The sequence below is a fragment of the Ovis canadensis genome, chromosome 2 (assembly GCF_042477335.2).
Source record: "Ovis canadensis isolate MfBH-ARS-UI-01 breed Bighorn chromosome 2, ARS-UI_OviCan_v2, whole genome shotgun sequence".
NCBI classification, from domain to species: domain Eukaryota; kingdom Metazoa; phylum Chordata; class Mammalia; order Artiodactyla; family Bovidae; genus Ovis; species Ovis canadensis.
In genome coordinates, this window is record NC_091246.1 from 62,439,096 (window position 1) to 62,453,186 (window position 14,091).

The 14,091-nt window shown below is 40.0% G+C and overlaps 1 protein-coding gene across 2 annotated transcripts in view; it reads left to right on the plus strand.

Annotated features, from left to right (window-relative positions):
- The window catches only part of TRPM6 (transient receptor potential cation channel subfamily M member 6), a 122,673-nt gene that overhangs the window by 68,680 nt on the left and 39,902 nt on the right, over window positions 1-14,091 (plus strand). For both annotated transcript variants that reach the window (XM_069576352.1, XM_069576354.1), the window contains 5 exons: window positions 1,191-1,442; window positions 5,938-6,112; window positions 6,317-6,431; window positions 10,367-10,560; window positions 13,391-13,523. In XM_069576352.1, the coding sequence (XP_069432453.1) occupies window positions 1,191-1,442; window positions 5,938-6,112; window positions 6,317-6,431; window positions 10,367-10,560; window positions 13,391-13,523 (869 nt within the window). The remainder of the gene's footprint in view (window positions 1-1,190; window positions 1,443-5,937; window positions 6,113-6,316; window positions 6,432-10,366; window positions 10,561-13,390; window positions 13,524-14,091) is intronic.

A 14,091-nucleotide genomic window follows, 5' to 3' on the forward strand; every position in this document is an offset into this window, starting at 1 on the left:
GTTATAATGTAATCACATATAGTATAACTTAGACTCTTTTAGAATCACTGTATATGTAGCTCGACCTTTGTGCATTTACATATATTGAGTTTGTCCTAGAGATCTTATGACCAGTACTATATATTACGTAGATATAGTCTTAGTAATTATATTTATGTTGTCTGCTAGTTACTATTGTGGAGTTTATAGATGGTAGAAAACAATTCAGCAGAAAAATGGTATCTAAATTCTACCATTCTTTTTAATGCCTCAGGAAAAATGGGTTTACTGTTTGACATTTCAATTTGCCTGACATTCTGTTGCAGGGGTAGTTTCTTGTAATAGTGAGTTCTAATGTCACGTTCAATTTGCTAACTGTTCACTAACAGCAATAGTGGGATCAGATTATAGGATTCTGTCATTTCTTTGCACTAGGCTATTCATCATGAAATGGCATTGCAGCTATAGTCCATTGCAATGTCGAGTTTTAAAGCTGTTTCAGTGTTTCCCTGTGTTAGTTTGCTGCTGCTGCTGCTGCAAAGTCGCTTCAGTCGTGTCTGACTCTGTGTGACCCCATAGATGGCAGCCCACCAGCCTCCCCTGTCCCTGGGATTCTCCAGGCAAGAACACTGGAGTGGGTTGCCATTTCCTTCTCCTATGCATGAAAGTGAAAAGTGAAAGTGAAGTCGCTCAGTCATGTCCAACTCTTCACGACCCCATAGACGGCAGCCCACCAGGCTCCCCCATCCCTGGGATTCTCCAGGCAAGAACACTGGAGTGGGTTGCCATTTCCTTCTCCTATGCATGAAAGTGAAAAGTGAAAGTGAAGTCGCTCAGTCATGTCCGACTCTTCACGACCCCATAGATGGCAGCCTACCAGGCTCCCCCATCCCTGGGATTCTCCAGGCAAGAACACTGGTGTGGGTTGCAGGACTGATCAAATCTAGAAAAAACTTTTCTTTCTTCCTTCCTTTCTTAAGTTTCTGGTTGGGTTTTTAAATAGTTGACCAGCATTAATAGTCACATTAAGCTATATTTATAGGATTGTTTAAATAATTCATTCCCCAAGGATAACTTAGATGCCTTATGATCTAAGGTTTGGCAGGATTCAGTTCCTCTATAAATGAACAGTTGAAGTATTGAAGATCATATTGATGAGACTCTTGAGGTTTAACCCATTCTTTTGTTTCTTTCTTTCTATCATGTTTTAGGTCTGTATTTCAGAACCTGGGAAGTTTACTCAAAAGGTGAAGGTATGGATTAGCGAGTACTGGAACTTAATGGAAACGGTGGCTATTAGCCTGTTTTTGGTGGGATTTGGCTTTCGGTGGGGTGACCCACCTTTCTACACAGCGGGAAGACTGATATACTGCATCAACATCATATTCTGGTTCTCACGGCTCCTGGACTTCTTTGCTGTGAATCAACATGCAGGTCCCTATGTGACCATGATCGCAAAAATGGTGAGTACTGTCTGCTGTATAACCTGGTGTTATTTTAACAGTTCTACCTGATTTCATGGTTCATATTCAATAGTATTATAACTTTTAAAATTATTTAAAGAAGTACACACTTCATCACCACTTATTGTATAACTTAAATTCATATTTAACAAGTGTCCTTGGATAGCATAATGGATAGTTGACAGTGATACTCATCTTACCCTTTTGGTTAGGGCCAGATGATGGGGGATTGAGTTGTATTTGTCTCTGAGCACAGTAAGCTGAAATTCTGATTTGTCTTGTCTCTCCACCCCTCAGTTCAGTTCAGTTCAGTCACTCAGTCATGTCTGACTCTTTGCGACCCCATGAATCACAGCACACCAGGCCTCCCTGTCCATCACCAACTCCCGGAGTTCTCTCAAACTCACGTCCATTGAGTCAGTGATGCCATCCAGCCATCTCATCCTCTCTTGTCCCCTTGTCCTTTTGCCCCCAATCCCTCCCAGCATCGGAGTCTTTTCCAATGAGTCAACTCTTTGCATGAGGTGGCCAAAGTACTGGAGTTTCAGCTTTAGCATCATTCCTTCCACAGAACACCCAAGGCTAATCTCCTTCAGAATGGACTGGTTGGATCTCCTTGCAGTCCAAGGGACTCTCAAGAGTCTTCTCCAACACCACACTTCAAAAGCATCAATTCTTTGGCACTCAGCTTTTTTCACAGTCCAACTCTCACATCCATACATGACTACTGGGAAAACCATAGCCTTGACTAGATGGACCTTTGTTGGCAAAGTAATATCTCTGCTTTTCAACATGCTATCTAGGTTGGTCATAACTTTCCTTCCAAGGAGTAAGCGTCTTTTAATTTCATGGCTGCAGTCACCATCTACAGTGATTTTGGAGCCCCCCAAAATAAAGTCTGACACTGTTTCCACTGTTTCCCCATCTATTTCCCATGAAGTGACGGGACCAGATGCCATGATCTTCGTTTTCTGAATGTTGAGCTTTAAGCCAACTTTTTCACTCTCCTCTTTCACTTTCATCAAGAGGCTTTTTAGTTCCTCCTCACCTTCTGCCATGAGGGTGGTGTCATCTGCATATCTGAGGTTATTGATATTTCTCCCAGCAATCTTGATTCCAGCTTGTGCTTCTTTCAGCCCGGAATTTCTCATGATGTACTCTGCATATAAGTTAAATAAGCAGGGTGACAATATACAGCCTTGACGTACTCCTTTTCCTATTTGGAACCAGTCTGTTGTTCCATGTCCAGTTCTAACTGTTGCTAGCCAACTCTTAAATAGTGATTACTGTGGGCCACACCATGTTCTAAGTACTTTGTATGTATTAACTCATTTAATCTTAAAACAATTTTAAGAGATGGGTACTATAATCCACATTTTACCTTCAGGGAAATGGAGTTTAAGCAAATTTCCCAAAGGAGTAAGCTGGGGAGCCAGGATTCAAATCTGGACCACCTGGCTCTGTCTGCCATCTGAGCTCACTGTGCACTTGTATAAGCCCTGTCCAGCTGACTTTGCACAGGAGTTAAGAAGGACAGCACCTCAAGATCTTCTTTGCTTTTTCTTCTAGAATACTCACAGGGAAGGGGTAAGCTCTTGAGAAGGAAGAGTTGTGTTGAGATAGAGGAAGAGGACAGTAAAGGGAGAACCTCCTGGATACCAAAGATGATTTTTGTTCCTTTATGCTTTTCTTTTAGACCAGCAATATTTTCTCTGGTCTTGGTGACATTGGTATTAACTTGGTAATCTATGTTGAGGTAACCAATGTATCCCAGTGACTCAGTACAAGTTTATTTCTTCCTAATGCAAAGACTGATGGGTGCTCATGGAGGCTGGCCTCTATCCAGTGATTGAGGGATCACAAATCCTTCCTTCTTGGGGCATACTCATGTCATTAGGTGGCTTCTGAGGTTTCCTATGACAGGGAATAGAGGGGTGGAGAAAATTCCATGGAGGAGCATGCTTTTAAAGGGATGGAGCAGCTTTTAACTGCTCTGAAGGGGAAGTGAGTCAAATCACTATTATTCCACAGCCCATTGGCCAGAATAGGTCATGTGGCTCCTGCCTCATGGAAGGGAAGCTAACAGGAAATTCATGGTATAAGTTTCTGCCACAGTGAACAAGTAGGTTGATCTGATGTATGAATACATTTAGTAATAGAAATGAATTATTTGAGAGAGCCTTTAAAAATTATAGTACGTGTGTATGGTACATGTATATAGTATATGTGTTCTCAAGCAGTCCTCCATTGTGCATTAAAACAATCAGGCTTACTTTGTTTTTAAACTTTTTATTTTGTACTGGGGTATAGCCAATTGACAAACAATGTTGTCATAGTTTCAGGTGAACAGTGAAAGGATTCAGCCATACATATACATATATCCATTTCTCCCAAACTGCTTCCGTTCAGGCTGCCACATAACGTTGAGCAGAATTCCCTGTGGTATACAATAGGTCCTTGTTGGTTATCCATTTAAAATATAGCAGTGTGTGTATGTCCATCCCAGACTCTTATGACTGTCTCTCCCCACCATCCTTCCCCCTGGTAACCATAAGTTCATTCAGCCGTAAGTCTGTGAGTCTCCTTCTGTTTTGTGGTGAGTTCATTTGTATCTTTTCTTCTTAGATTCCACATGTAAGGGATGTCAGATGATCTTTCTCCTTCTCTGTCTGACCTGCTTCACTCAGTGTGACAGCTTCTAGGTCCACCCATGTTGCTGAAAGCGGCCTTGTTTCACTCTTTTTAACGGCTGGGTAATATTCCACTGCACAGATGCGCCCCCTCCTCTACCATTCTTCTCTCCCTGGACATTTAAGCGGCTTCTTGTTGCTGTTGCTGTTTAGTCGTTAAGTCATGTCCAGCTGTTTGTGACCACCAGGCTCCTCTGTCCATGGCATTCTGCAGGCAAGAATACTGGAGTGGGTCACCATTTCCTTCTCCAGCGGATCTGCCCAACCCAGGGACTGAACCCATGTCTCCTGCTTAGCAGGCGGATTCTTTACCATTGAGCCACCTGGGAATCCCCAAGGTTGCTTCCATGCCTTGGCTATTATAAACTGTGCTGCAATGAACATTGGGTTGCATGTATCCTTTCAGATCATGTTTTTCTCCAGATACATGCTCAGGAATGTGATTGCAGGGTCATATTGAAGCTCTATTTTTAGTTTTTTAAAAAACCTCCATCCTATTCTCCATAGTGGCTATAACAATTTGCATTCCCACCAACATTGTAGGAGGGTTGAATCAGGCTTACTTTTTACTGCAAAGACTAACTGAGAGCTAATGAACCACTGGATTTAACAAACGTCATTTTATAGTTGCTTTTACATCTTTTTTTTTTTCCCCCCTTAAATTCTTCAGTTTGCTAAGTAGCCTGGAATTATTCAGCAGATTCTTGGCCTGATCAATTTTCTCAGGCTCTAAATACTGCTGAAGATAATCCTGGGAATAAGGAGCCATTTTACTAATTTGAATTACCCTAATTTTTTTCTTTTCATAATCTCTGATGAAAACTTGGATATTAGCCAATCAAAAGCTATTCATATTTCATCACTTCTTAAAAAAAGCATAGATTCTCTACTGTTAGTACATTTAAATCATTCCATAGGCTACCTGAAACATGTACTGGGCAGAGAAAACAAGATGTTTTAGAGAAAGGAAATCTAGTTGTTCATGGACTAGGTATTTTGGTCAATGACTAGACAGTCTTATTATTGCCAGGCCCCCCCGTCCCTGGGATTCTTCAGGCAAGAACATTGGAGTGGGTTGCCATTTCCTTCTCCAATGCATGAAAGTGAAAAGTGAAAGTGAAGTTGCTCAGTCGTGTCCGACTTTCAGCGACCCCATGGACTGGAGCCTACTAGGCTCCTCCGTCCATGAGTGGGGGGCCATTGCCTTCTCTGATAATTGTGATGACTCCAGATATTTTATTTGTTTAGAATTTCTAATCTATGCTAAAATTCTGGCTGTGCCATTTTTTTAAACTTTTTATTTTGTACTGGGGCTTAGATAGTAAAGAATCTGTCTGCAATGTGGAAGACCTCGATTCAATCCCTGGGTTGGAAAGATCCCCTGGAAGAGGGCATTGCTACCCACTCCAATATTCTTGCCTGGAGATTTCCATGGACAGAGGAGCCTGGCGGGCTACAGTCCATGGGGTCACAAAGAGTCAGACACGACTGAATTATTAACATTTTCACTTTTGTTGGGGTATAGCGAATTAACAATGTTGTGGTAGTTTCACGTGGAGAGCAGAATGATTCAGCAATACATATACATGTATCCATTCTCTCCCAAACCCCATTCCCAGCCAGGCTGCCACATTACATTGAGCAGAGTTCCATGGGCTATACAGCGGGTCTTTGTTGGCTATCCATTTTAAATATAGCAGTGTGTACATGACCATCCCAAACTCCCTCTCTCTCTCTTCCCGCTGGCAACCATAAGTTCATGTTCTAAGTCTGTGAGTTTGTTTCTGTGTCATGCTTTTCTGTAGACAGCAAACATGTTCTACATTGTGATCATCATGGCCATCGTCCTCCTGAGCTTTGGAGTGGCACGGAAAGCCATCCTTTCACCAAAGGAGCCCCCATCCTGGACCCTTGCCCGAGATATCGTATTTGAGCCATACTGGATGATATATGGAGAAGTCTATGCTTCAGATATAGATGGTATGTAGAGCATTCCACCGCTCTGTGGAAATCAAACCCTTGTAGACACTCAGAGTTGAAAAGAACTCTGGAAAACAACCATCTGAATCTTAAAAATGTCAAGAGTTTGTGGTATTCTGCTAAACTAGTGTGCTAAATATTTGTCCATGGTCATAGGACTGTGATTCACCTTGTCTCTCATTCTTTAAAATTCTTTCTTTGCAGTTTGTTCAAGCCAGCCGTCCTGCCCTCCTGGTTCTTTTCTTACTCCATTCCTGCAAGCTGTCTACCTCTTCGTGCAATATATCATCATGGTGAACCTGTTGATAGCTTTCTTTAAGTAGGTTATTTTAATCAAATATGGTTATTTTGTATCAGTCAAAATTGGTGAAGTATTTTGAAAGAGTCACATGTAACCTTTGTTTTAATGCATATCATGCTTTATCACTGTGGTTTTATGGTTTTAAAAATATGGGCATGGGACTACTGGTAGGAAGGTAGCAGAGTGTAAGAAGAGAAAAAACAATGTGGGACTGTAATAAAAACAGAATTAAAAGAGATCATACACTGTAATTAAGCAATAATTTGGAATCATGGAGAATAGCAATTGATGAGTTGAAAGTTGACTAGAGAGTCCTTGATAACTTCTCTTCATCAGCTCTCATTATATTTCATTCTCTGTTTTCGTCAATATCACTTCACTTCTTTGCAGTTTTCTTTTCCTGGTTCATCATCTTCTCTCCAACCTTTTAACACTGGGATTTGTCCCTGGGCCCAGACCTTTTGTTTATGCTTTGTTTGGTGATCTCTTTCAGTTTCCTGTATATATGTTCTGTATCTTGACAAAGTTCAATGTATATCTTCAACCTACATCTCTTTCTTGAACTCCAATTCTATAGGTCCAGCTGCCCTGTTCTGTTGTCAGTCAGACATATAATAGATTTCTGAGCTTTTAAATGTCCAAACTCTTGATTTTCCCTCTTTCCAAATATACAATTATTCTTCTTATAGTTGTTCCCACATCTTTAAAAAAGAGCACACATTTCTGTCAAAGCTTCATCTTTTTTTTTGTCATTCAGGCCAAAAACCTTGGCCTTCTTATTGCCTCTCATATTTCTAAGTTTAGATTGTCAGAAATACCTTTGACTCCACCTTCAAATAGATCCTCAGTCCAACCACCTGTCAGTACCTCACTGCTACCACCACAAAGCCTCCTAATTATTTCTCTGCTTCTGTCTTTGGCCCCTGTATTCTTTTCTCAACACTGTAGCCCTAATGACACTTAACAAACCTAAGGATGCTATTTAAAAGTGCAGCTGCCCTTTCCTTCCATCATCTCCTTGGCGTGCCTGGTCCCCCTTCCTCTTCTTTCTTTATCTCGCTTATATATATACAAATATATTTTATAATTTATTTATATATTATTTTTGCCCCCATTTATCTCATTCTGGAATACAGGCTTCATAAGAACAAGTTTGGTTTTTTGCTTTTGGGTTTTCTTTTTTCCTTTTCTGCCTATGAATTTATCCCAAGCATTGAAAAGTGTTTAATGGATGAAAGAAATCAAGTGACATGATGGAAAGGAACTAGTTTTTTCTGAATGTCTCCTTTATGCCAGCCACTGTATGAGGTATTTTATTTATTATCTTACTGAAAAGAGAAAGGGAAATCAATGCATAGAAGCTAAGTAAAGAAAGTAGAGGAGATACGGCCGAAAGCAGATAAAATAAAAACACAGGCAAAAACCAACTATTGTTGCATATATATCAGGAAAATCTTATTAGTTATTGCAGGATTATATGATAACTGTCATCTTTCTTTAGTCTCAGCATTTTATGAACTTGCAACATTTGCTGGTGTTTAATTATTATAGCTTTTATTCTGACATTTAAATAAGATCAGTGGATATGAGATTTTTGTTTCTCAAAAATAGCAGGTGTCAAAAGAGAGGTTGGAAAATCCTCCCACAGGCCAATCTTGTCACTGCGATGAACACACCGAGAACCATACAAGCTTCTTATTCAGTTCCTAAGTTGTGTCCCACTCTTTGCAACTGCATGGACTGAAGCATGCCAGTCCATGTCCTTCCCTGTCCTTCACTGTCTCCAAGAGTTTGCTCAAACTCATGTCCATTGAGTCGATGATGCCATCCAACCATCTCACCTACTGTTGCCCCCTTCTCCTGTCTTCCATCTTGATCCTTCCCAGTTATCAGGCTCTTTTCCAGTGAGTTGGCTCTTTGCATCAGGTGGCCGAAGTAATGGAGCTCAGTATCAGTCCTTCCAGTGAACATTAAGGGTTGATTTCCTTTAGGATTTTCATCCAAGTTGAGCAACCCCAGATCTGACTACTTATCCAAAAGCCCCTTTCCAGAATCTTTGATGGTTACGAAGAGCCTGACAAACACTGTGAAGATCGCCACCTGCTGGTAGACATGCTGTAGTCACACTTGGACTGGGAGTAGCATGGAGCTCTGGCGATCTGCAAGAGAATTACTTGGAGGACTTGCTGAGACAGGGATAGCTAATTTGGTCATTCTAGGGTGAGTGAGTGGAGAAGGCAGTGGCGACCCATTCCAATATTCTTGCCTGGAAAATCCCATGGGTGGAGGAGCCTGGTAGGCTGCAGTCCATGGGGTTGCTAAGAGTCGGACACGACTGAGCGACTTCACTTTCACTTTTCACTTTCATGCATTGGAGAAGGACTTGGCAACCCACTCCAGTGCTCTTGCCTGGAGAATCCCAGGGACGGAGGAGCCTGGTGGGCTGCGGTCTGTGGGGTTGCACAGAGTCGGACACAACTGAAGCGACTTAGCAGCAGCAGCAGGGTGAGTGAGTAAGTGAAAGGCACTCAGTCATGTCCAGCTCTTTGCAAGCCCATGGACTGTAGCCTGCCAGGCTCCTCTGTTCCTGGAATTCTCCAGGCATGAGTATTGAAGTAGTTCCCTCCTCCAGGGGATCTTCCCAACCCAGGGATCGAACCCAGGTCTCCTGCATTGTAGGCAGATTCTTTACTGTCTGAGCCACCAGGGAAGCCCCATTCTGAGGTAGGGCCCAAGAATTTGTATTTCTGACAGGTTCTCAGGTGATGCTAGTGCTGCCGGCTCAGTGACTGCACTTTAAGAATTGCCATTAAATCTGGTTGTCAGTGCTTTCTTCATCTATCTTACGTAATCTGAAACTTCCCCTTTCCTTTTCCCTCTCTTTTTAAAAATCGAACTAAGTGTCATGCAGGATCTTAGTTCCAGGACCAGCACCCTGTGCAGTGGCAACATGGAGTCGTAACCACAGGATGCAGGGAAGTCCCTCCCCATTCTTCAATCCTAAGCTGTTTTTCTCCGAGGTAGTTTGAGTTTCTTCTCTTTACCATTCCTGCAGTTTAGGGTTACTTGCATTTCTATTTGTCAAATTTGTCTGCCCTTCTTAAGTGCTTCTCTGCCATCTTTCTCTAAAGAAATAAATTCTGTATTAGCCTAAACAAAATGTTAAGATAGATATTTCATTGTGCCCTCCCCACCCATATCATATTATAGACTTAAAGTTATATAGTTAAGGATGACATATTGCTTAAGAATGGATACCACTCATGACAACTCCATCACAAGCTCTATAGCATCAACATATTTTTCTGCACTATTTGTATATTGTAAGTGATATAATAAAGGGGAAAAAATCCAAAGTAGCCAACCAATATGAAGTTATTTTTATTATAAAGTTAATGTAAATAATTGATCTAGCTTCTAAATCAAAGTTCTGCTTATTGGTTTATTTTAGGATAAATTGATTTTTATTGCCTGCCTCATCTTTTTTTTTTTTCCATTTGAATGTTTTAGCTAGGGTTATTCTAGCACTTCTCACATTTGATAATTAGGAGAATCTCTTCATAAGACTGATAACATAGAGGAACGTTAAAACCATTTATCATTAAGGATGACTTATGGACTGAAAAGATCTTATGTGAAAAAAGGTAGTGAATCAAGAATAATGTTCCTTCATGAGGGCAGTTTCTGTTCATTGTATTTAAAATGCTAGCATTTTCTTCTCTCTGATTGTAATTTCTACCTTTTGCGTATTCTGATTAGCATATTTTATTGTAGAGGGTGATTAATGTGTGTTGTTTGGGGAAGAAGAATCATAAATGTGATGGATATTATTTTTATTGGCTAATACTGGTCACATCAGGTGAACCAATAGTAAGCTGGAAAATAAAGCAGTAATCTGTCATGTTTCAGCATTCTGTATTAAAACACTGTCCCTCTTTTACTGCAACTTACAGTAACGTTTACATAGATCTGAAATCCATTTCAAATAACCTGTGGAAATACAATCGCTATCGTTACATCATGACCTACCATGAAAAGCCTTGGCTGCCCCCACCTTTTATCCTGCTGAGTCACATTGGTCTCCTGCTTCGCCGTCTTTGCCAGCACCAAGCTCCAAATGACCAAGAAGAGGGTGATGTTGGATTAAGTAAGTTTTTAATTGGTGGCACAGGAGAAAGAAAATAAAGAGCAGAGATCCAAGGTGAAGACACCTGAACATTGTCGATTAAATTCAGGGCACAGGTTGGAAGGCCCTGGGAGTTAAATTAAAAGACTATCAGTTGGGAACCTGGGTCTAAGTAAATACATTGATCTCATGTGGTTATAGTATCTTTTGCTAAGAGTAATTAATAGTTTGAAAGACAGAAATGGGTAGGAATAGAATCTCTGCTTGGATTTGTAAAGGTTTTTTGTCACCTGGAAAGCCTGTATTTTCTCTGCTTAACTGGGAAGTCATCGGAATAGCTCCTAGAGAGTAGTCGTCCCAGTGACCCATACTTATTCCTTGTTGATGAAGATGGAATCCAAATTGAAAGGATACAGGTCTTGTGGATTAAAGGAAATAGATAAACCAAACTTTGTCTAACTTATTCACTAGAGTCAAGGCTCTCTGGTTCTCTGATTTACAGAATATGGAGGTCATTCTCTATAGATGTCTCGTATTTTCAGGAACTTCAACTCAGGATGCAGAAATGCGGATTCTCTCTCTTTTTGGCAAAGCTTAACTCGACACATTTTGAGATTTTTTTCCTAGTTCATTTTGCTTATCCGTATCTTGACAGCATGATATGACTGTCATACTAATCGTCATAAGAGAAATTCATTCTTTTGGTTTACAGATCTTTTGTAGTTCCTCTAGGCCCGTTGGTACTAGGCCCGTTTCTAGCTAATTCCTAGATATAGAGGAAATGGCATAAATCCACAACCCTTTATCTCAATTCCTAAATCCAAAATATATCTCAAAATGGAAAGTCTTTTTCTTCTTAAGTTAGAGAAAGACTCATTTGGATAGAAGAGGCTAATGGGACTAATGTAAGCCACTTATCCTCTTTATCCCTTGTAGTAAGAATATCATTGATTTTGCTGCAGAAATAATGTGTTTAATTTCAGAATATTGCTCTAGCCCCAGTTAGGAATTTTACTTCATTTATGGCATATGCATTATATTACATTTCCAAAACTAGAAAAGTAAACTTCTGAATTCTGAAACAGATTGGTTCCAAGAGTTTCAGATATGGAATTGTGGACTATCTGTACATTTTGGTGAGCCCTTAACAAGTGTTATCACAAGGTTGACAGGGTGGCATGCTTTTGCTCCTGCTGGTAATTGACTCTGTGAAATATTTTTCTCTTCTTGAACCACTGTACTGATTTATTTTTCTTTTTCATTTCTTTCCCTCAAGAGATTCAGCCTTTATAAGGAAGCCAAAGTACAACTGAAGTTAACTTAAAGGCTTATAATTATATTATAATTTTTCATCTTCTAATAGAGTGCCATCCCAGAATAATTATAACAGGAGAATGTGAACCACTTGAGAGATCCTGGAATTAAGTAGGATTTGGCCAGATTTTATAGCACCATAACAAAGAACCCTTTCCTGAGCTTTCCTTGATATGAACTTATAGGGTGATTCTGGTATAAAACTTGAGGAAATATTCTGATGGGTAGAGGTGCACTCACCCTGAGTTTTAGGAAATTCTTAATTTTTCTAAGATTGCCTTTGAGCCTCTGTATTCAGGTTCAGGATGTTTGCACACGGGGTAGCAGTGCCACCTGGTGGACAGTTGCAAGGAAATGTCACATACTGCAAGCTCTACCTATCGCAATCACTGGAATTGCTTTGGGGATTATTTGCTCTCAGGAATCCACAGAAGGTTCAAATCACACAATTCTAAAGTTCCTTACTCATACAAAATTCTTTAATGCAAAGAAAAATTTAGAGCTGAGTAGGGATGGGGAGATACTGGATTTTTTTTTTTTTTGACCTGAAAAATTCTTCCATACTGTAAAAATCAGAAAACATTGTGAATACCTTTTGTGGCTGAATATTTTCTTTTAATTATCCTCTAAAATTAATATTTTTGTTAATTTGCATTTTAGATAAATTCTAGAACCTTTGAATTTCTAATTAATTCTGGAGAACTTTAATGGTTCTTTCTTGGTTTTTCTTTTTTTCCCCCCTAATTTAGGTGAAATGGTTGAAGGAAGAAAACATTCCAATTTTACCCTTTTTGCAACAGCATTTTTATATTTAACAAGTATTAGAAACTTGCTTAAAAGATAATGTTCTTTTCTGTTAGGTAAGAGTCAAGGTGGTATACCACATGTGATCACTGAAGTTTGATATAGATTGCATTAGTTTCATAACATCATGAAATGATGTGTCTTTTAATGAATTAGTTATTGTCAATGAAAATGTATAGCCTTGATTGGCCATTGATAATACTGGCAATAATATCTTTTTTCAATAGAAGAACTTAGTATATACCAACTCAGTGCCTGTATAAACTCAGTGCAACAAGGTACAACTTTTCTTAAACTTCCTGGATTCTCTGAAACAGACGTAGGCTTCTTCTAACCTTGATTTTAACCTGTGGGTTACTTGTTGTCATTTTGGCAGTTTAAATAGTTGGTGGAGGAACTGCCATAAGCATATAAATATGATAAATCTTTAAAAGTATTCTAACGTAGGAAGATTTTGAAGATAAAGTATCTGATCCACATGAGTCACGTCCAAACCCCCACTTCAGTATAGAAAACAACTAGGAGACTCAGCCTCATGCTTCCAGTTGTTGGTGCATAGGGCGTCCCAATTGGTGTTAGTCATACCGTGTGACAAGGCCGTAAACTATTATGACACAAACTATAGTTTTATTCATTTTCAACACCAGTAGAAGAAAAGTCACTCAGACGTGGTCTTAGCTTCCTATGGAGGGGGAACGATGATTCTTTTTATATACTATATTTACTTCCACAGAACTCTACCTAAGTAAGGAGGATCTGAAAAAGCTTCACGATTTTGAAGAACAGTGTGTGGAAAAGTACTTCCACGAGAAGATGGACAATCTGAATTGTAGTTTTGAGGAACAAATCCGAGTGACATCAGAAAGGTAAAAGCTCTATATGTATTTTCACCCCCTAAACTGCCACTTAAAGCTGATTCTTACTAGAATGGCTGAAAAAAAGTAGAAGGTCTACTTTTAAAACCTAAGGTTTTGATCCTCTAAAATTTTCTCAAGTAGTGTGTAATATTCTTGTAATCATTGCACATTTAATGAGCATCTGCAGGGTTCTAGACAGTCTTATAAGTTAGAGGAGATAAATGGTGGATGAGACCAGGGGACCTTCCTTTGTAGGACTTCCATTCTAGTGCGTGTTTGTGGAGGGGTGGTGGGAATGGAGGACAAAAAAGAAATATGTAATTTAATGCCAGACCATAAAAGAGCAATGAAGAAAAGCAAGTAGTATAAGGGAATAGAGAATGATGGCAGTGAAGGGTCTGCTGGAGTTGGGTTGGGTTGGGTAGGTTGAGGAGGTAGGTGCAGGAGGATCACTTTGAGGCAGCTGAGGAGGAGAGACCTGAGGAAGGTGGGATGGTGCCCCAAACTGGATGCGGCAGTGTCCAGGTGGGATGGTGCCCCAAACTGGATGCAGCTGTGTCCAGGTGGGATGGTGCCC